The sequence below is a fragment of the Apteryx mantelli genome, chromosome 7 (assembly GCF_036417845.1).
Source record: "Apteryx mantelli isolate bAptMan1 chromosome 7, bAptMan1.hap1, whole genome shotgun sequence".
NCBI lineage: Eukaryota > Metazoa > Chordata > Aves > Apterygiformes > Apterygidae > Apteryx > Apteryx mantelli.
Window position 1 is genome coordinate 18,406,762 of NC_089984.1, and position 21,517 is coordinate 18,428,278.

Consider the following 21,517-nt stretch of genomic DNA (forward strand, 5'->3'; position numbering starts at 1 on the left):
TCCTTATGATTAATTGCTGAATGGCTGAAAATTTGATTTGGACACTTTTACCCAAGTCACTTACTTTCCATGTATTAATTTCTTTGCTTGAATACCAACAGAGATGTACATTTATATTGCAATATGGAGTATATATTCATAACAAAAAACAGACTCTTCCTAACATACTGTAATGCATTTACCATAAAGAATATACAAGCCTGTATGACTTGCTGCCATAAGGTGTTTCATAAAATCACTGACTGGATATTAGCCCAGATATTTGACATAGTGGACACTAATGTAGCTGTACAAGATTTTAAAGCAGTGAAAAGTTGTTTATCTTATTGGACTGACTTCTTTGATAAGGATTTCTGTAATGCTGAGAGTTCTGCATGTATTGGACAGAAAATCTGGCTCGTATTTATTTGGGTGCAATTACACTGGCTCAGGGACTTTAGACGAGCAAGATCAGCAGTGTAGATTAAAGCACTTGAGCCTCATGTGCTGTAATTTACATCAAGGACAGATGGTTTCCAAAACATTCTTTTGTCATGTCATTGGCCCTGAGTACAGCTCTATTTATTGTAGAATCATCATTGTCATCTTTTTACACAGTGTAGACTGAACTTTGAGAAAAGCTGGGGATATCGGAAAAAGACAAATTTTGAAATGTTTAAGAGGGAGAGTTATCTAAGTCCATCTCAAATCAAGCAGTATTTGGTACTTCAGCCTCTGAAGTAGTTTAATCTCTACCGATAACTTTCTAAAAAGAATATCTTCTCATTCATCACGCAGGTTTTCATTACTCACTCTCTTGACCTTTACATCTAAACTCATTATCTTTTCACTTTCTGCTCAGTAAGAAAAGACCATAATGAGGCTACCTAAAAAGTGGAACTAGGTGTTTCCTTATTTTTATTGAAAAGAATAAAATACAGCTTTTAGGCATAAGCTTTTAAGATATTAGGCATTTTAGCTTTTAAGATAAATATTTCCATGCTCTATAGGAATGTGCCTTAGTTCAGAAAATAATCTCTCAATCTCTCTCTTTCCTTCTGTTTCCTTATTTACTGCCTAGTCAAACTGTGGCTAATGAAAATGTGGTAACATAAAAAAGCAATATATCACATTATTTTTGCCAGTCTACTGTAATTGGCATGTTTTTGGCTACTCTTATACATACATACTGTTCATCATACATACCTTTTCTTGTGCTGTGTATAGTTCTTGCAAATATGAAGTTCTCTGTTCCCATATAACACAATTTGCTCATAAAGTCAAAGAGGTCAAATATTCAGGAATGTCCCCTTGTGGTTGAAATTCTTCTATTTTAGTGTGATATGATAAATTTGGAAGCAAATGTTTCACGGAAGATATGTCAGGCTGCATGTTTGTGGTGGTTACCCCAGTTTGCCTAAGAAGGCCGCATCTCCATTCACATCAGTTAGCTTTGTATTTGCACTTTGGATTGCAGAGCTATTCCTGCAGATGGATCCTGAGAGGCTCAGTTCGGATACCCTAATATAGGTGTTTGGTGCCATTTGAGAGGCCTTAGAGTGACTGAGCTATAAGCCTTGTAGTAATGTTATGGGATCTGTAGATCCCAAGGCATCAGGCAGAAGCTTGATGGGATTGCCTGGCTGTCTCAAATATCACTAGAAACTCCTGTTTAGGCAAATACATTGGGCTTTTGATGGTAGTTCAGTAGCACGTCTGACTGTTGTTTTCCTTGATATCTTCAAAAGTAATTCAGCAGCAAAAGTTTTCCTCTGCTGCTGTCCCAAAGCACTGACAGCTCTTGAAAAAATAATTTCAGTGTATCCATTTCTCATATTTCCATAGTAGTTACATAGATACCGAGAAGAGCAGATTTTTAGAATTTCAGATGTTTTTCGAATGCTGTCCAATATTAAACAAGGTGAAAACAATTGAGACATTTCTAGAGAGACTCAGTTAACAATGTAAGTCAACCATTTTAAAGGAGAATTTTCAGAAAGAGAAAATTGAGACATTTTTTCCTCACACTTTCCACAGCCTTATTTCACCTCATGCTGAATGTGCTTGCCAAGAACTGAAGTATGTTATTTTTACATAGGATATTTAATCTGCTGATTACGTGGGCTCTCTTTTTTTGGCATTCCATGAAATCCTGTAAAAATAAGGAATATTAATTGCCGTAATATTGGAGTGGTCTACTAATTTATATTTGTTAAAGGTTGATTCATGTTTAAGCAGTTGTTTATATATTTCAAAGAAGCTTTTGGTTTTACTCAGAACTCTGCATCTGTGTTTCTTTCTCTTAGATTGAGGAGGATACGTGGCAGAAATACTATCTGGAAGGAGTTGCAAATGAAATGTATACAGAATATCTATCCAGTGCCTTTGTGGGTTTGTCATTCCCTGCAGTTTGTGAGTAAGTATAAATATATATTAATAGACATAATTATTTGCCTGTTCTCAAGTGAAATAAAAGGTTTCCATAGGAGACATTCTCACTCTGCTACAGTCCTAATATTGCGCTGCATCAGATGGGATCCAATAAAATAAACATTAAAGCAATCACTGCATGGAACTTTTCCAAACATTTTAATGCCTGTTTTTAGAAGTGATTTGGAACTAAGTGATAATAAATGAAAGCCTAAATGTTTTCAGTGTTGAACAAATTAATCAGCAATCCATTTAAATTGAGTTATTTATTTGTAAGTGCTATCTTATTGTTTCTTCTAATGATTCCCATTCTTTGAATGGTATTTGGCAGTGTCACCGTCTTGGCTTATGTCCTATTTCAGGGAAATTATTCATTAATTGAAGCAGATGTAATGGAGTTATATATACTGTAAGTGGTGTGACATCCAGCGCTCTATGGAACTGGTTACAATACACTTTTAACAAATGAAACATATGTCAGAGAAAATATATCTGTTCTGTTCTGTAGTGAAAAGGGAATACTTGAAGCATATAGTGTATAGCCATAGCATAACCCATAGTACAGTTTTATTTCCAGAAAATCCTTATTTGTCCTCAAAGCATTCTCTTAAAGAGAGATTCATGTGCACAGTGTTTCTAGGACAAATATCTTTGTCACAAACATAGTCAGGACAGTTTAGCACGGTCAGATTTCCTCTTCTGTTGATATTGTTCTCTATTACAGCCATACCAAGAGGTCCCAGCAGAGACTGTGGACCACTTTTCCTAGGGCCTGTTCAGAACAGAGTCTGTTTCTTATTAGGCATTTGAAGAGATTGATGTCTAACTAGATAACACAGAAAAACTTCTGTAGACTCCATTCTTAGAGCAGGAAATAGAGGAGGAAGTAAGATAGTATCTCTTATGTAAAGGAGAACGGCTTTGTTTTAACTCCTCTCACTTGTCCCCTTTCCTGATTTTTGCAGTATAGTATAGGTTATGGCATAAGAATGAGGAAAAAACAACTGTTAGGCGAATGTTAGCAATTAGAAAATCTGGCTTTTTCTGTAGTATAGCTAGCCCAGAGCCCAGTCTTCAGTTTGCTAGTGGAATGAAGGGGCTCACAGTCCATCCCTCCGCTGTGTTAACTAGACTGTGACTAGGTAATTGAGGGAAAATGTTTGTTAATGTAAGCAGAAGCCTGGGTATCAGTAAACAGAAAATCTCAAAAGATATTCTAGAATTGTGTGTTATACTCAGAATAAATGGTAGTATGTGCTGTTTGCACCAACCAGAATCATGAAAATGATGAGCGCAGCGAACAGAGGCAGCTAACAGAGGCAGCAGTTTGCGCAGCAGTTCGCGCAGGAGGGCGCGCGAAGGAACCTTTGTTTCTGTTCCCTGTGGTGTAGGTTTCCTCAGGTATGGTTGTGACACGCCGCACAGCACGTTCCCCAGTAGCTGTTGGAGTTGCTGTGTCAGAGGCTGGGACCCAGACTGACCCTCTGACAGTAGATGCGGCTCTACAGGTCTCAGGCTGCAGGAAGTGCTTGGGGCCTCTCCGGGAGGCCTGGGCTGGCAGCCAGCTCTCCTGCAGGAGGTGTGCTGCTGTTGACGAGCTGTGTCGTCAGGTAAGGGAGTTACAGGAGGAGGTCAGTAGGCTGCACCGCATCCGGGAAGCGGAGCAAGCGATAGACAGGGTATTTTCGGAGACCGTGCAGCTTCGGGAGTCCCAACCCCCCGCAGCAGTGGAGTTGCCAGAGGGCTCTGTGCCGTGTGAAACGGTACATCATAACATCGTAGAAGAAGGCTGGAAACTGGTCACTGCTCATGGGAGGAGAGAGACTCCTACTCCTCCTGAAGACCTGAAGCTGATGAACAGGTTTAGTGCCCTCCAGGATGAGGAGGACATGGGCATGGCTGCAAGGGAAGTACCTGGGACAACAGACCCTGTGCCCTGCCGGAACGCCCAGAAAAAGCGGCGGGTGATTGTTGTGGGGGACTCCCTGCTGCAGGGGACGGAGGCACCAATCTGCCGACCTGACCTCTTGTCTAGAGAGGTTTGTGGCCTGCCAGGGGCTCGTGTGAGAGATGTCATGCAAAGACTGCCTAGGCTTGTCCATTCTTCGGACTATTACCCACTGCTGCTCTTCCATGTGGGCACCAATGACACCAAGGGCAAACTGGAGACCATCAAGCAGGATTTCAGAGCTCTGGGGGATGGTGGTCAAGGGTCTGGGAGCCCAGGTCATCTTCTCCTCAATCTTGCCAGTGAGGGGATGGATGAGAGGAGGAGGAGACGGACTTTCCAAGTTAACGACTGGCTGTGCCGCTGCTGTTGGCAACAGGGTTTTCGTTTCTACGACCATGGGACCCTATTTGAAGATCGACAACTTCTGGGGAGAGATGGGATCCGCCTCACTAAGTGGGGCATGCGCGTCTTTGCCAACAGGTTGGCCAACCTGGTAAGGAGGGCTTTAAACTAGGAAAGACAGGGGAAGGGGAGAGTTATAGTGCCAGGGTAGCCGGCAAAAGACAGCTCAAGTTGGGACGTCTCCAGCAGGTGAATGCAGCCAGGGAAGCGCACATGGGATATGGCTATGGAGGATCCTCTTTTACCCCTCCTGGGAAACCTACATGCTCAATCACCTCTCTGAAATGCCTGTACACCAATGCACACAGCATGGGGAATAAACAGGAAGAACTAGAGATGTGTGTGCGGTCACAGGGCCATGATCTCATTGCAGTTACAGAGACATGGTGGGATAGCTCACATGACTGGAGTGCTGTCGTGGATGGCTACGTGCTTTTTAGGAAAGACAGGCCAGGAAAGCAAGGTGGTGGAGTTGCTCTTTATGTGAGAGAGCAACTGGAATGTATTGAGCTGTGCCTAGGGGTGGATGAAGAGCGAGTCGAGAGCTTATGGGTAAGGATTCAAGGGCAGGCTAGCATGGGTGACACTGTTGTGGGTGTTTACTACAGGCCACCTGATCAGGAGGAAGTCGTCAACGAGGCCTTCTACAGACAACTGGAAGTAGCCTCACAATCCCAGGCCCTGGTTCTCATGGGGGACTTCAATCACCCTGATATCTGCTGGAAAGACAACACAGCTAGGCTCAGTCCTGGTGGTTCCTGCAGAGCATTGGTGACAACTTCTTGACACAGGTGGTGGAGGAGCCAACAAGGAGAGGTGTGCTGCTGGACCTCGTACTAACAAACAAAGAAGGACTGGTGGAAGATGTGAAGGTCGGGGGCTGCCTTGGCTGCAGTGACCATGAGATCGTGGAGTTCAGGATCCTGCGAGGAGGCAGCAGGGCACCAAGTAGGATCGCAACCCTGGACTTCAGGAGAGCAAACTTTGGCCTCTTCAGGGACCTACTTGGAGGAATCCCATGGGTTAGGGCCCTAGAAGGAAGGGGCGTTCAAGAGAGCTGGTTAATATTCAAACATCACTTCCTCCAGGCTCAAGAGCGGTGCATCCCTATGAGTAGGAAGTCAAGCAAAGGAGGCAGGAGACCTGCATGGATGAGCAAGGAGCTCCTGGCAAAACTCAACCAGAAGAAGGAAGTCTACAGAAAGTGGAAAGGGGGACAGGCCACTTGGGAGGAATATAGGAACATTGTCAGAGTATGCAGGGATGTGACGAGGAAGGCTAAGGCCCGTTTGGAATTAAATCTGGCTAGAGATGTCAAGGACAGCAAGAAGGGCTTCTTCAAATACATCAGTAGCAAGAGGAAGACTAGGGAAAATGTGGGCCCTTTGCTGAATGGAGTGGGTGCCCTGGTGACGAAGGATGCAGAGAAGGCAGAGTTACTGAATGCCTTCTTTGCTTCAGTCTTTACTGCTCAGGCCAGCCCTCAGGAACCCCAGATCCTGGAGGCAAGAGAGAAAGTCTGGAGGAAGGAAGACTTTCCCTTGGTGGAGGAGGATCGGGTTAGAGAACATTTAAGCAAACTTGACACCCACAAATCCATGGGCCCTGATGGGATGCACCCATGAGTGCTGAGGGAGCTGGTGGATGTCATTGCTAAGCCACTCTCCATCATCTTTGAAAGGTCATGGAGGACAGGAGAGGTGCCTGAGGACTGGAAGAAAGCCAATATCACCCCAGTCTTCAAAAAGGGCAAGAAGGAGGACCCAGGGAACTGCAGGCCAGTCAGCCTCACCTGCATCCCTGGAAAGGTGATGGAGCAGCTCATCCTGGAGGCCATCTCCAAGCATGTGGAGGAAAAGAAGGTGATCAGGAGTAGTCAGCATGGCTTCACCAAGGGGAAATCATGCCTAACCAATCTGATAGCCTTCTCTGATGGAATGACTGGCTGGGTAGATGAGGGGAGAGCAGTGGATGTTGTCTACCTTGACTTCAGCAAGGCTTTTGCCACTGTCTCCCATAACATCCTCATAGGGAAGCTCAGGAAGTGTGGGCTAGATGAGTGGACAGTGAGGTGGATTGAGAATTGGCTGAATGGCAGAGCTCAGAGGGTTGTGATCAGTGGCACAGAGTCTAGTTGGAGGCCTGTAGCTAGCGGTGTCCCCCAGGGGTGTATACTGGGTCCAGTCTTGTTCAACTTCTTCATCAATGACCTGGATGAAGGGACAGAGTGCACCCTCAGCAAGTTTGCCGACGATACAAAACTGGGAGGAGTGGCCAATACACCAGAGGACTGTGCTGCCATTCAGAGAGACCTGGACAGGCTGGAGCGGTGGGCAGAGAGGAACCTCATGAAGTTCAACAAAGGCAAGTGCAGGGTCCTGCACCTGGGGAGGAATAACCCCCTGCACCAGTACAGGTTGGGGGTTGAGCTGCTGGAAAGCAGCTCTGCGGAGAAGGACCTGGGAGTGCTGGTGGACACCAAGTTAAGCATGAGGCAGCAATGTGCCCCTGTGGCCAAGAAGGCCAATGGTATCCTGGGGTGCATCAGGAAGAGTGTTGCCAGCAGGTGGAGGGAGGTGATTCTCCCCCTCTACTCAGCCCTGGTGAGGCCACATCTGGAGTACTATGTCCAGTTCTGGGCTCCCCAGTACAAGAGGGATGTGGCACTACTGGAGCAAGTCCAGCGAAGGGCCACAAAGATGATTAGGGGACTGGAGCATCTCTCTTATGAGGAAAGGCTGAGAGAGCTTGGCCTGTTTAGCCTGGAGAAGAGAAGGCTGAGAGGAGATCTTATCAATGTGTACAAGTATCTGAAGGGAGGGTGTCGAGAGGATGGGACCAGACTCTTTTCAGTGGTGCTGAGCGACAGGACGCAAGGCAACGGGCACAAACCGAAACACAGACGCTTCCATCTGAACATGAGGAAAAACTTTTTCACTGTGAGGGTGACAGAGCACTGGAACAGGTTGCCCAGAGAGGTGGTGGAGTCTCCTTCTCTGGAGATATTCAAAACGCACCTGGATGCAATCCTGTGCAATGTGCTCTAGGTGACCCTGCTTGAGCAGGGGGGTTGGACTAGATGATCTCCAGAGGTCCCTTCCAACCTCAGCGATTCTGTAAAAACTAAATTTTCCTGGCAAAACCGTTGTCAAACAGTTGAGTTTCCATGAGTTCTAGAAACTTGCAACTGAGAATGTATTTGACATAAAGCTGCCATTCATTTAACATGCTGATAGAGCTGAGATAAAATAATAAAGGGCATTTAATGAGATTATGAATATCGCAAAATATTGTAGCTCTCCTCAAGCATTTGATTATCTGAAAGCTTAATTATCTGTGTTTTTTAGTTTAAATTAAAGAAAAAGCTGTAACTCAAATTTATCAGCAGTTTAGTGATAAGACTGTTCAATTCAGGTTATTTAAAGCACAGTGGTAATTACGATGTAGTGTTATATATCACTGGGTTTGGTGCATATGTATTTTCATTACAGTAAGAATTGGCTGTTCAGTTTCCGGAAGACACACAAAACAGCAAAAAGTGCTTTACACTGGTTTGTGGATAGGAAGTAAAATCAGTGGACAGTCTTAGTGTGGTCAACACACAGTATTTTAGAAGAATTTTAAGCTTTTGACTTCAACACCAAGGTGAAGGATGAGATTGACTACTGACATTGAAGTAGAAGTGAATAGCAGTCGGCAAGTTTTATTTATAATGCTGTGTGTGTGTGTGTGTCCCATGTGAATATATTCCCGCCAATATATTTCTAATATGTGAACATAATTTCTATCATTCTGTGCCTTTGGTTCTTCTTGGACCAGAAGTGGATGAAGCTGAGTAAAGAGGAAAGTAACCTGATTTGTGTCGCTCTTTTCAAAGCACGCAGTATTCTAGTGGGTCTTACAATATTGATTAATGCAAGGCTAACATCCATCCAGGTTCTTGATCTACCATTCTCCACCCAGAAGTTTTCCTAGTGAGGGCTGGCACATGCCCTATGGATCCACACTTGACCTAGTAGTAGAAACAGTATATGAAAGGTGTCCATTTCTCTTCATATATGTTAGATCAGCCCCATTTGCTATTGGTTCTAATTTTGAAGTCATTCAGTCAGTCAAAAGTCATAGCCATTTTTTGATAAGCAAGAAAATTATAGAGATGTCAACAGCTCTGCCTTCGCACTGTGTATTGTATCATGGTTTATAACCATGGCATATATTCCAATGTTAGTCATGATCTTTTCTTTATGCTTTGATAACAGACTGTGTTTGAGAAGCTGATTGCAGATTTCTTAGCAACATCACTGTCCTGACAAAGGAGAATTAGGCTAGCCAAGTAGGTGACACCCAGCATTCTTCTGCATTCTCCAACATCTCCAGAACAGATAACTTCTTTGGAGTATATTCGCAGTAGTACCACTTCCCAGCCTGAGACTGACTCAAAACTAAACCAGAGTCTTTCACAGAACAGGACATCATGGGCTACCTGTCACTGTCAAGTTCTTGCTTCTGTCTTTGGATAATTCTCTTCAGCTAGTTGGTTTCTGTCTTATCTCAGAGGGTGAGGTAAACCTTAGTCACTTTTGTGCTCTTGAGACTGAATCCACACATATGCCCATTGCAGTTTGATACCTCTCTGAAGCAGTGAAGCTGTAGTTTCAGTTCATAGCAGTTAAATTAACAGCTTTTTCCTGCATCTGGGATTTTATTGGTGATTCAGACATGTCAAATTTTAGACTCCTCAAGCCTCAGCTCAGCTAATGGCCAAGTCAGCCTGTAGATTGACATAGCTCCAAATGAAGCTTCCCATCTTCTGACTGTAATTAAAATCAGACTTCGTCTGTGTATCCTAGAGAAGTCTTTCATATTGTACACTCTCCTCCCAGCTCTCTGAGAAACTCTCCTTTGGGTCTGCACAAAAATGGCTGACCATCCCCATTGCTCCCACCCAACCAAATAATACATGCCAAATAGTGTCCTTAGGCACACCCATGAGCCAGCAAGGGGCAACACATGAAAACAGAGATTTTAATCCCCCCTGTGCTCCATAATTTTGGCCCAGTGGGACAGCATTTCCCAAGTGTGAAGTTCACAGTAATTGAACTTGAGTAAGGAGCTCAGGAAGTTCACAAGTATGAAAAGGCTGCGTCAGTAGGAAGGTATCCAGAGATCAGCACGGAGGCCTTAGAACTTTTCAGAGTTCATTCTTTTTTCTCTAGTTAAAATTATGGAGGCTTATGTTACCATTAAAAATTCAGCAGTTACCAATGCTTACTACACCACGATTTGCCTATACTTGTTGCATGCAACAGTTATAGCCTCAAGTATTGTAGGTTAGTAATTACTGGCCCAATTCTGGTTTATTAATACAAAATTCTGTATATGCATTGCAGCTATGTTTCCTGCTCCTATCTAGAAAATTAACAATAGCTACTTTTATAAAGCAAGTGTGACTTATTTGTTCTTCGATCCTTCAGTAGAGCTCCCATAGGAACTTTATCTTTAATCAGTGTTCTTACTCCAGTATTTTTACAGTTAATAGGAGGCCAGAAAGAACAGTGTAGTGATAGTTCCTTGTTGCAGGTTAGGGGTACAAAGAAGTCATGAAGGACAAATGTTTATGAAACTCCTTAGCCAAATATGGGTTGGAGCAGGATTGCATTCCAGAATGCTTCCCAGCACTTCCGTTCTGTTTCAAATCACTAACCATCTCATAAACCAAAATAATATTTGATGTGGAAATTATGGAGACAAAATCAATAGTGTTCTGCGTTGACATTTCGTATATTTGTTGTTTGCCTATCAGACTGGTATGTCAGAAATGAGAACCAGTTAAATACTCAGCTGACATTCTCACTACCCTCCTAGTAATCGTAGTGGTATCCACTACTATGAGCAGCAAATTTATTTGTTCACCTGCTGTTTCTGTTGTCAGCTACCATTGACTTACTGGAACTGGTACAAATACTTAATTCCTATGAAGTGCCTGTGTGTGTATTTATGTAGGGAGCAACATATATGTAGAAAGTGACTTATGTTACTCTACTATTATTTATATAATGACTTATGAAACCCCTAGAATAGAGCCTGATCTTTATCAGGATCCACCCATATTCTCTATGTGCTCCTGTACTAAAATGTATACTTGGTATTCTGTAGTCCCTCCAGATGTCTTCTTTTCCCACTACCATGAATTCCTTATTATTCTGGTAGTAGTCTTGTTCCAGTCTTGGAGGGTTTTTTTCTTTTTCTTTTTCTTTTTTTTTTTTTAACAGTTGTACTAGATCTAAAGAGTGCTTTGTCTCTTTGGACTGCTTTATGCAGGCCTAAGCCTACTTCAGTCTTTTTTATTATTCTAACTTATGTAAATGGTTTGCAATCCAATCTCCTGGAACATAGTAGGTGGCTTTTCCTCCTATTCTTCTGGTTCTTTGGATGAGCCTGTACTATCTAAGTCTCCTGCTCCTTTCTCCAAAACCCAAAAAGTCTTTGTCCACTGCCAAACGTAAATGATATTCAGCAAAGGTATTGATAAAACTTTCTTAGATTTGTAGAACAGGTGCATAAAAGACCCCTACCAAAGCCTCAGCTGCTGCACATCATAGGGCTAATAGCTCTTTTCTTCTTCTTCTTCTTCTTCTTCTTCTGCTACACTGTTGATGGGAATCTAACCTACTGTAACCTCTAACCAGAAGAACATTCAAAGACTGGGGAATGGCACCTTTTCCAGATATTCCCCATGATGAACCTACACAGATAAAATTGCCTCATATCAGAATTTAGCAAAGCACAATAAAAGAGATGAAACCTGGGGATTATTTTCAGACACATCAGGGAAATGTTTACTGAAATACTAAAATATGTTTAAAATGTTGCTCTGCAGATGCATTATTCATTGTTTATATGTAATACTTTTCATCAGTTTCAGATCTCTGTCTGATGCATCTATTGGATCCTGACTCTGACTAAAGAAAATAGAAATTGCATTTTTCAGTGCTTTGGCAATAAGCATGAAGAATATTTTCTGTGCACTGAATCTGGCAATGGGTATTTCTTTGCAGTCAGTGATTCATCATTTGTAAAATATAAAATCTAATTGTGTTTCTTTTTATTGGTGATATGGGATTAGACCAGAAGAAATACCTTGAATATATAGTATCTCTGTGTTTCTTCACAGCAGAGACTGGTTAAAATTCTAATCTGACATGGAACTGCTAGTGCCCAATTATCTAAAGGTTGTGTAATAGACTAAACTCTTGCTGGCATGGTTCATTTTTCATTATGTTAATGATTCCATGAGCTCGGTGGAGTTACTCCTGCTCTACATCAATGCAAAATATATAGCAGTCACAGATCCAGAAACATTTGCATGATTACACATATGCACACACAGCCATGCTTTTTGATTCTTTGTTTCTGGATTTGTCTTTTAGGATTTCTTATCTTTTCTCAGGTTTCTCAAACTTTTTTGTTCTCATTCTATAGTTTAATAATAAGTTAATAGTCCTGTAAGATAAAAAATAGGATGAATGGAAATAATTGCATTAGTAGTTAAGCACTTACTTTTTAAACAAATTTTCCAGTACTGGCAGCCAATGAATTCCTCCTAACGTACATAAAACTACAGGAGACAGCTATTACTGCAACAGCTTCTGTGGTTTCTGTATTATGTATATGGTAGATTCTGGCCAGTGGCTTTATATTGCCTAGCATTTCTAATTTCACATTTGTTAGCCATGAGACAGCTTTGTTCCCCAGAATTTACCTTTTCACTGTTATGAAGAGGAAGATCTAATCCCTCCCGTAACTTGACATCTGCTCTTCTGTAGCAGAACTAAAAGGTTCTGACATTTCTAAAGAAAAAGTAGAAGTGCACATAATGATCTAGTAAGACACCTGTAAAATAAACCTCAAATATTTTAACAAGACCCCCCAAAACCCTGCCAACAGACTTAACTTTCCACTTGATCAAAATATCTGATTGGATAATCCCACACATAGAATTCAGACTTTACAGATAGTGACCGAAAAAAAAAAATCACATCAGTGCTTCATTTTAAATTTGTGAATAGTTCTGTGAAATTCTGCTTTTGAAGTATTTGCTTGATTTTTTTTTTTCCTGGCCTGAGCAAGAGTACTCAGTATCTGGAAGAACCCAGCTGTTAGTTGCAAGTAGAAGGTGCCCATGCTTTTTGCCAGTTTCATATGTTGCAGATTAGCTGATTCTGAATTTAATAAACCATTAAAAAGGGAAGTTTGGTTTATGGTTAATATAATATGGTAGTTTTTATTACAACATGCAAACCTCATTAACCACAATGATTTTAAATATTGCTGCTCCATAGAAGTAAAGTATCTGAAACCATCATCCTTTGAACTCTTAAAGAACACAGCATACTAGTAAGTAGAATGGGAAGAACCAGTCACTACAGTGCTTTAACTTCAAGAACTGAGCATAAAGAGTAGTTTGAAAGAACAAAAAATAATATATTTATAAAAGAATTCCAATACTGTAAATATTTTTCTCAACTTAAGGCACTGCTATACATCTCTTCATCAAGAATGATATTTTTCCATGTATTTTTCATTAGATGAGTAATGACATAATTTATCCTTTATCAAAATATTTTTGATAACTGCAGCAGGACCAAGGGATGGAAATAGATTGAAAACATTTTTTCTCTCCTGACTCTTATCTAGTCCTTTGTTGAAAGTAGTCCCAACAAAAAAGATTAGGTTTTTTCTCAAGGTCAGTTATAAATTATATATAGTGTAAAAGCTTTCACTCTAAGAATTTTATTTGAAAAGAAATAATTCCTACCCAGTAGATTTTCTAATTAAATTCCTTTTTTTATACTTGGTAAGGCATTCAATAACTAATCAAGATTATATCTTCATGTTTTGCTGCTTAGAAAGGAGGGTGATAATTTCTTTAAATTTCTCATTATCCCAGTACTGTCATGTACAAATAATACAGCAGGTGTCTATGGCTAATTTATGCCAATGACTAGCATTACCAGTCAAGAAGGCTGGTATAATGGCATAACCAATTTATTTCTCTCTAGGTAGATAGAAACAGTTGGATTCAAATTCTTAAGAGCCTTTGTTCATGAACATCTGTGTTCGTCTGTACTTAGCAGATGATACTGGCTGTTGAAAATAAAATAGAAATTAAGGCTTCCCATACTGTCATTGACAATTTTTTTGGACCTCTCCATAATAATTACTTGGGATAGAAAGTGTTCTGTCTTCTTATTAAAAGGTTTTTTATGTATCAGGGAAAAAATACCAGGATAAGATCTTTATCTGGCAAACAAAATGCATTGTTTTCATTATTTTCAACCAGCATCATCCTCATTATTAATCATATCAAGCTATATTTGAAAAATACTGTTATATAGTAAGACTTATTTGTCCTGTTTAATTGCATGGCCAAGTTCATGTAAACCTATTTATTTTACCATATGAATATATTTTACTTTTTCTATAGATGGGAATGACATACTGATACCAATATACTAGGGCGGTATAATGCTTCTCACTTTGTGGTGTGTTTTTGAAAGGCATATATAGATTAGCAAATATTGCACAAAGAGATGGCAGAGGTGTTCAGTGTATTTCCTCAAAGAATGTAGTTGGTCAAAATGAAAAATAAATTTAGAACTCCTGGCATTCTTGGCTCATAGTACTGTATTGGGAACCACAAAATTATATTATCTTTTTATGACAGATGCATAATACTCCTAATAAAACTTCTACAATACCCTATTGTCAATAGCCTTGGAAATTGAACATTTTTTTCTTCTTTTTTTTTTTTGATGCTGTAAACATAGTCAGCCTTCATTTTCCTGTTAATACTGTGTGAGGTGATGGGCTAACCAGGAACTGAGTAGCTATCAAGATTTTGTCTGCCCATATCTGGCATTGGCCAGAAGTGCTGAGGATAAGAGTTTTAGTTGATTCTGAAATAAAGGTAGATGAATCTTGCACCTTTTTTCTTTCCATGTTACCTCCCTGACTCTGAGCTACCTCCTGCCTCCTAAAAGAAGGAGGGAATGAATGTACTATATCAATCCTATGAAAGGAAAATTTTCAAGAAAAAAAATCTGCTAAAGTGTTACATTTCAAAAATTAATGCAAAGTAAATTTCATTGTATATATCTGTATTTTGATATACAACACATTGCCTCAGCATTGTCACCCCCCCCCCCACACACACACGCATCAATGTTTATCTCTGATTTTTATTTCATCCCAAAGGAACAGCAAAAACGAACCACTCACAGTGATTTCTGAAAGTTATTATAGAAATGGAATATTGTCAGCTCAGCTGCCAGTTCCTTGTTCTCTGTCAAGTCTGTGTGACTGATACAAAGTCTGCAGAATATTGTTCAGATACATTCCAAGAAAATAAATATTATAGAAACACACGCAAAGATATGAATAACACTGAAGTAGTGAAGTTTGTAGAGCTACACTGAGTGTCTTACTGAAAAAGGTAGTGTGATATACAAGATAGCAGCCCTCTAATTGTAAAGGTTAGCCCTACAAGGTTTCATGGCAAATTTATAGTACGGGAGGCAAGTAGCATTGAATGTACATACACTTCAATGACAAAATGGGAATGCAGATGCTTCCTAGTTATTAAAACAAAATTGGTTGGTTTCTTTGTTTACTCTCACAGTGCCTATTTCCTGGAAGCAAATGGTACTGTACTAATTCGCAGCTCTGCAAGTCTGTGAAAAATATCACCCTTAAGCTGTATTAATAAATAGCCACTCACACAGACTTTGACAACTACAAAAAATGTGTATCATAGTATCCGCATGAACCTTCCCATATATTGGTCAGAAATGATTTCCAGTTACGCTGTTGCTCTGTGGCAGTGGTTGATGAATACTTACTTATTAATAGTGTACTGTGGTTTTAGATCAGTACATACATATGGTCTAAGGAATGTGCAGTACAATCAACATATGGCTAAATTCTAGCACAGATTGGAAAAATTTCCTCTAGACAGCCACAATAGCCAACTGAAGATTTTATGCTGTGTATCATGACCTTTGTTATTATTAAGTAGATTTAGTAAAGTAATACTGGTGATTATGCTAGTGTTAGTGTTGTAAACTTGTCAGTTTTATAGTTTTATGAAAATGTCTGTTAATCACTTTCAAAATAGAAAGACCTTAATATATATTCTGTGCACACCTGACTGAGAAATGTGAAAAGACATTAGTAAAAATTCTCAAAGAAAATTCATGCCCCTCAACGATCTCTACATATGAGATATTGGTTGTGAAGAAGGACTGACTCTTGGCTTTTTTTCTTCCTTAGACTGGTGTTTGCGAAACTAAAGCTCTTAATGATAGCCATAGAATACAAGTCGGAAAAGCGAGAAAGCAGGTATGTCCATAACTACAAATTTTGAAGTTTTGGAATGCACTGTCACAAATTTGCCTGTTAGTTCTTCAGAATGAACGTAGCTATTATACTTCTGAAGCATTTCAGACTATAATTAGTATGCGTCACATTACATGAGTTTACATAGTGTTGAAAGGCTTTTATATCTGTCATACTCTTCCTCCCAAAATTAATTTAAAACAGAATATTTAGTAGAAGGTGGGGGATAGTGTTACATGTGTCCCACCTCCAGAAGTGCAATTCATTACTTTAAATGAAAACTGACCTAAGTCAGTATAGGATAGTCTATCTGCTCTAGTTCAGCAATTCAAGTAATTTTACTGAAAACGTGGAAAATAGGTGTGATACTACAACCCATTATGGCTACGTGTATTTCTCAAAATAATAATTTCATGTAAATGAATTTGGAAGAACCACTTTACATGAGGTATAGGAGAAAAAGAAATATAGGATAAATGTAATAGATATGTGTTCTGACAATACTTGTGTATGTGAATAGTGAGATGAAACTGGAAAAGATTTATTTACCCTTGAAATTAAGATGTGGCTGATTTCTTTCTTCATCCAAAAAGAAGAAAAAATTTCATGATTGCAGTTCACAAACAGGAAAAGAACTGTTTCTTGGTTTTGTTTTCATACACAAGTTTGTTAGAATCCTACTGTGAGTTAAACTGGAGTCAAGACTCTAACAATTTGTTCATCAGTGCATTTACACGATGTTCATTTCCATATAACAAAAATGCTGTAAATGTTCTCTGCAATTATGTCAGCAACATGTGGAGGGACATGTAATAAAAATCTGGTAGTACCGACTATTACATTTTTCTCAGTTAAAAATTACATTCTGAAGTGCTATAGTAAAACTGGAACCATATATGTTAGGTCATCTTATTAATGGCAACTAATTGCCTAAACCTATTGAGGACTAGTTCTCAAAGGAGAACCAAGTCAGTCATGTAAGCCTATGCCACTGTTCCTGAGATTTTCAAGGCATATTTTAATGTTTATTCCTATATGTGTTCATTTTTATTTATTAAAAATATCTATAAAACCTATGAGGGGCATTCGACACAAAAAATCTAATATTACAACTGTTTATGAGAGTATTTCCCTGCTTTGTACTTTGTTTTACATGATTCTTTGTTATATGATAAGTAATATGTGAAGTGGTGTATGTGATGCTGGATGTTCTTTTTGCCCACACTATGCTGATTAAGAAATCCTTTTTTTTTGAAATACCAGATTTTTATAGTGTTTTCAGCTCCCATGGGCTCATCTGAAAATAATTACTCTTCCATTGAATGACCTCATTCTGCATTAGCTGATGTAAAGCAAGCAAGTAATTGTTCTTTTATCTCTGAACATTTTAATCTAGGAAAAAAAATGCAATAGAAATAGGAGTGGTACTATTTACCAGATTTTGTATTTACAATGTTTATAAATATTTAGTTTTTATTGGTTCCCCTTAAGAATTATTATCCAACTTTAAGCTGTCATTACTTTGCTTGTCATTTAGTTGCATAAGTGCTAATATTACAGTCTTTTGCAGTAGTAACAGATAATTCATGGCTTCCGTATCATTCTTTGCATTAACTTCAGTGGGATTTGGTTTGAGTTCTTAATCACAAAATGATGCAGAGGATACCCCAAAAAATAGCACAATGTGATAGAATTATTTTCCTTATCTAAAGCCACACAGGTAACTGTTCACAATGAATTAATTTGGTAGAACAAAAGAGCCTAAAAATTGCAGGAAACAATACTAATGAAGGGATGCTAGCAGTCGGAGATTTTGTGAACATATATATAACAAGAGAGTATATAAGATAGATATTCACATCTTCTTATAACCCAGGTCCACACCAATATCTGCTGGTTTTAGTAACCAGTGGTAATTTATGGTCACTGTTTGGTGAATCATAGGGCTGCTTTGTCTGCATTTTGCTAGAATGCTCATGGTAACTATTTTGTAATGACATGCTGCATGTCTTTACTGTTCTACTTGTCCCTGTGCTCTTCAACCCAAAGTACATATTTGTGGTTTGCTGAGCTGGAGCCTTTTAGTCTAATCAAAAAGGTAATGGAACAAAACTCCTGTTTCTCACATTTTAGGCATACTTGAGTTTCCCTGCATCTTGCTTAAATTAAAAGAATGGGGATCAAGGTAAAATAGAATAATATGGCTTACAAGTGCAGCTGTCATTGAATATGATAAATTTATCGTTCACCAATTATTTTTGTCGATGCTGACTCTGACAAGATTTTATCCTACTTCATATCTTCAGTTCTTCATTGGTAATACTTCATAAATGTGTAGGGAAAGCTAGTTATGATGCCCTTTTATCTTTCACTCTTTATGAGTAGAGTGACCAACAGTAGAAATGTACTGATTTATTTTATGATTACGGTTTGTTTTCACATTTTGTAGAACTATTGAGAGGTTTTATCTAGTTTACAATTTATAGCGACAATGATAACTGTAAATAGATATTCAGAATACTATCTAGATGGCACCCTTGTTTTAAGAACTAGCCTTTCCCAATATAGCAGAGGCAGGTCCAGGACCAGTATTTTCAGAACCAGAGAAAATTTTAGAAACATTCTTTCTGCATGAGTGATGAGAAGATCTTACTTCTGCCACTTTGAGTTCTGTCACTGTTTATAATATAATATCTATATAAGTAAATTAGATCAGATTAAAAATCTGATCGTTTACTTACTTAAGGGAGTTTCCTTTGAAGATTAGTTTCATCTGCTTTCATCACTTTGCACTCAGAGCTAAAGCAACCACAAAGTGAATTCAGAAGTGTGTGCAGCTCTCAAAAGTGCAATGTGAGGGGGTTCTAGATCTTTAATCCCCTTTCTAAATCTTCTCCTCAATATTAAGAATAAATCTAAGCACCAGTTTAAGTCAATGGCAAAATTTTCATTGACTTCGTTAATGTCTCCGTTACAGAAAGACATAAATACTCATTTACCTAGGCACTTACTTTTTCAGGCAATCTCCTAAATTTTAGCTTTCTAAAGCTTTCTAATTTGCAGTCAAGTTGTGTTAACTCTACCACGGGGAATTTGAGAACAATAGCAATTATAAATCATCAGAACTCTATTAAATTCAACATTACTATACCAGTTAGCAGTAACTGAGCTTTCTGCTCATGGTGATTTTTGTTTTCACTCTTTTCATGAATCCTAATAACACTACTCAAAGCACTAAGCACAACCTGATAATAAGTTTGAACAGTATTAGATTGTTAATGCATAAGCATTTTATGATTTTGCAAGATTGCTGAAAAGCAGAATTTAAAAGTACTTTTAAATAAGAGTTTTGCAAGCCCAAATATAGGTAGTAACTCATATACATGATATATATAAAATCGTTTTCAAATAATAGATAAAATATCTTCAGTATGCTTTAAATCTATGATCTTTTTATGCAACCATTTCTCATCAAGATACCTTAAAATTAATTAAAATAGCTATCATTAGATTTATTTACATTTTTATGTATTTTTAATCATATTTAAATTACAATTCAATTGTCATAGAAACTTCTGAGTGTACAAAATGTGACTAAATTTAGTGGGTTTCTGCCCAGCTACTAAGGTCTGCACTCAAACAGTTCCAGGTCACAATATGAATTGGCCATTTTTTCATCTCTAATTAGCATCTGTGAATATTATAATCATTGTTACTGAGAGGAGGAAGCACTTCTAAGTAAATTTCTGTGTCACTGATGCAAGCCAAATACATTAGCTTAAAAAATACTCTTAGTTTATTTGTAGGAAGGTTTCCTTTCTTCTGCAGAAAAAAATGCTTTAGTATAAAGCAGTATGGAGAGCATCAACCTGACAGTGCCCTAGCAGAGCTTACTGAAAAGACAGCAAACAATACCAATTGAAAATGCAGACATTCAAAACCCACATCTGAATTCCCTTCAGAGATTTTTGCCTTCCTTTTTCCCTTTATCTCTTTTTTTTTTCCCACACAAGTAAGCAAGAAGGAAAGCCTAATCAGGATTCTTCCCTCCTGCACCCTGTGTTTACTCCTCTTGTTAAATTTTCTCTTTGTCTATCCATTTATTTGTTCTCATTCTCAGCAGAAAAACCTTTGAGCCTTGGAGACTTTTAAATAAAGGGGTTTTTTTTGCTTTTGCTTTGGTGTCAGTTGATTTCTTATCAAAGTGTTTGATTTGCAATTTTTTTCTTGTCGTTTGCAGAAGCCGAAAGCGGTATGCCCTCTTCGTTACCTTTCCTTCCAACCTCAATCCTACCTCCACTCCTTCTAACTTCAGGACTAATTCCTTGCCAAGAACACAGGAAGATAACACCTTTGTCTATCTTTCTCTGTATATCTGTACATATATATATATATATTCATGTGTCTATGTGTGTATATATATATATATATATGTATATTTATATATGAGCCCCCAATCTCAAAAAGGAGAGAGAATAGCATTTTGTCTCTCCGTTGGTTCTTGTGACTCATGCACTAACTTCTTTGCAGGAAATAAAAAATAAAACAGGATAAGTTTTAGGACTTTTTTTCCCATATAGCTCTATTGGTGTATCAGATGATTACATTTGAGAAGCAGACTTTACTGTTAACATATCCCTTCCTCTTTTTGTTCATTTGTATTGTATCGTGACGATGTATATTTCGTCTTTACTGGCCCTTGTGCTGCCATATTGTCTCCATATTCACACCTTCATTGATATCCTTCTTCCCCAAGAGTCTTTCTTCAAAACACGTCTTACAGTACAGTAGCTCATATTCTCTTGTAACCTCACTTTCCATTAACAACAATCAAATGCCTGATTCTTTGCATTGCTGATCCTGTTTTGAGCCCAATTATTCATAATACTGTACATATTAAAGCTATCGTACCGTTCCAGTGAAAGTGCCATGGATAGTTTGTACTATGTGTTACATTCATTTTAATGACATTTATTAAGCTTATTTATGAAGATGTTACTCAATGTGTTTGCTTCTCAGTTTTGTTTTTTTCTTTGGGATGGCATGTTTTGCATTTTCTTTTGCTACACCATGCTCTGAGCCCCTCTCTAGTTTACATTCCATTTTGCTACTATTGGTTTGAATGAAATAAATAAGGCACACTCTTCCATGTCCTCTCATCTCACCTCCTCACCTCCTTCCCCTCCTTTTTTTTCTAACTGCTTATTCCAGTCTCTCTCACTGTGGTGCTCTTTGGAGACCTGTTTCATTGTCCAGACATTCCAATTTCCTTTTTCACTGTACTCCCCAAACTTACTTTCCATGTCTGTTCTGTTGCGTGTGTTCTGTGTGTTATATTTATTTCATTTTTAGTCTTAC

The 21,517-nt window shown here is 38.8% G+C and overlaps 1 protein-coding gene across 4 annotated transcripts in view; it reads left to right on the forward strand.

Annotated features, from left to right (window-relative positions):
• Nucleotides 1–21,517, forward strand: part of KCNMA1 (potassium calcium-activated channel subfamily M alpha 1) — a 545,630-nt gene that overhangs the window by 410,490 nt on the left and 113,623 nt on the right. For all 4 annotated transcript variants that reach the window (XM_067299877.1, XM_067299878.1, XM_067299876.1 and 1 more), the window contains 2 exons: nucleotides 2,286–2,395; nucleotides 16,094–16,162. In XM_067299877.1, coding sequence (XP_067155978.1) covers nucleotides 2,286–2,395; nucleotides 16,094–16,162 — 179 coding nt within the window. The remainder of the gene's footprint in view (nucleotides 1–2,285; nucleotides 2,396–16,093; nucleotides 16,163–21,517) is intronic.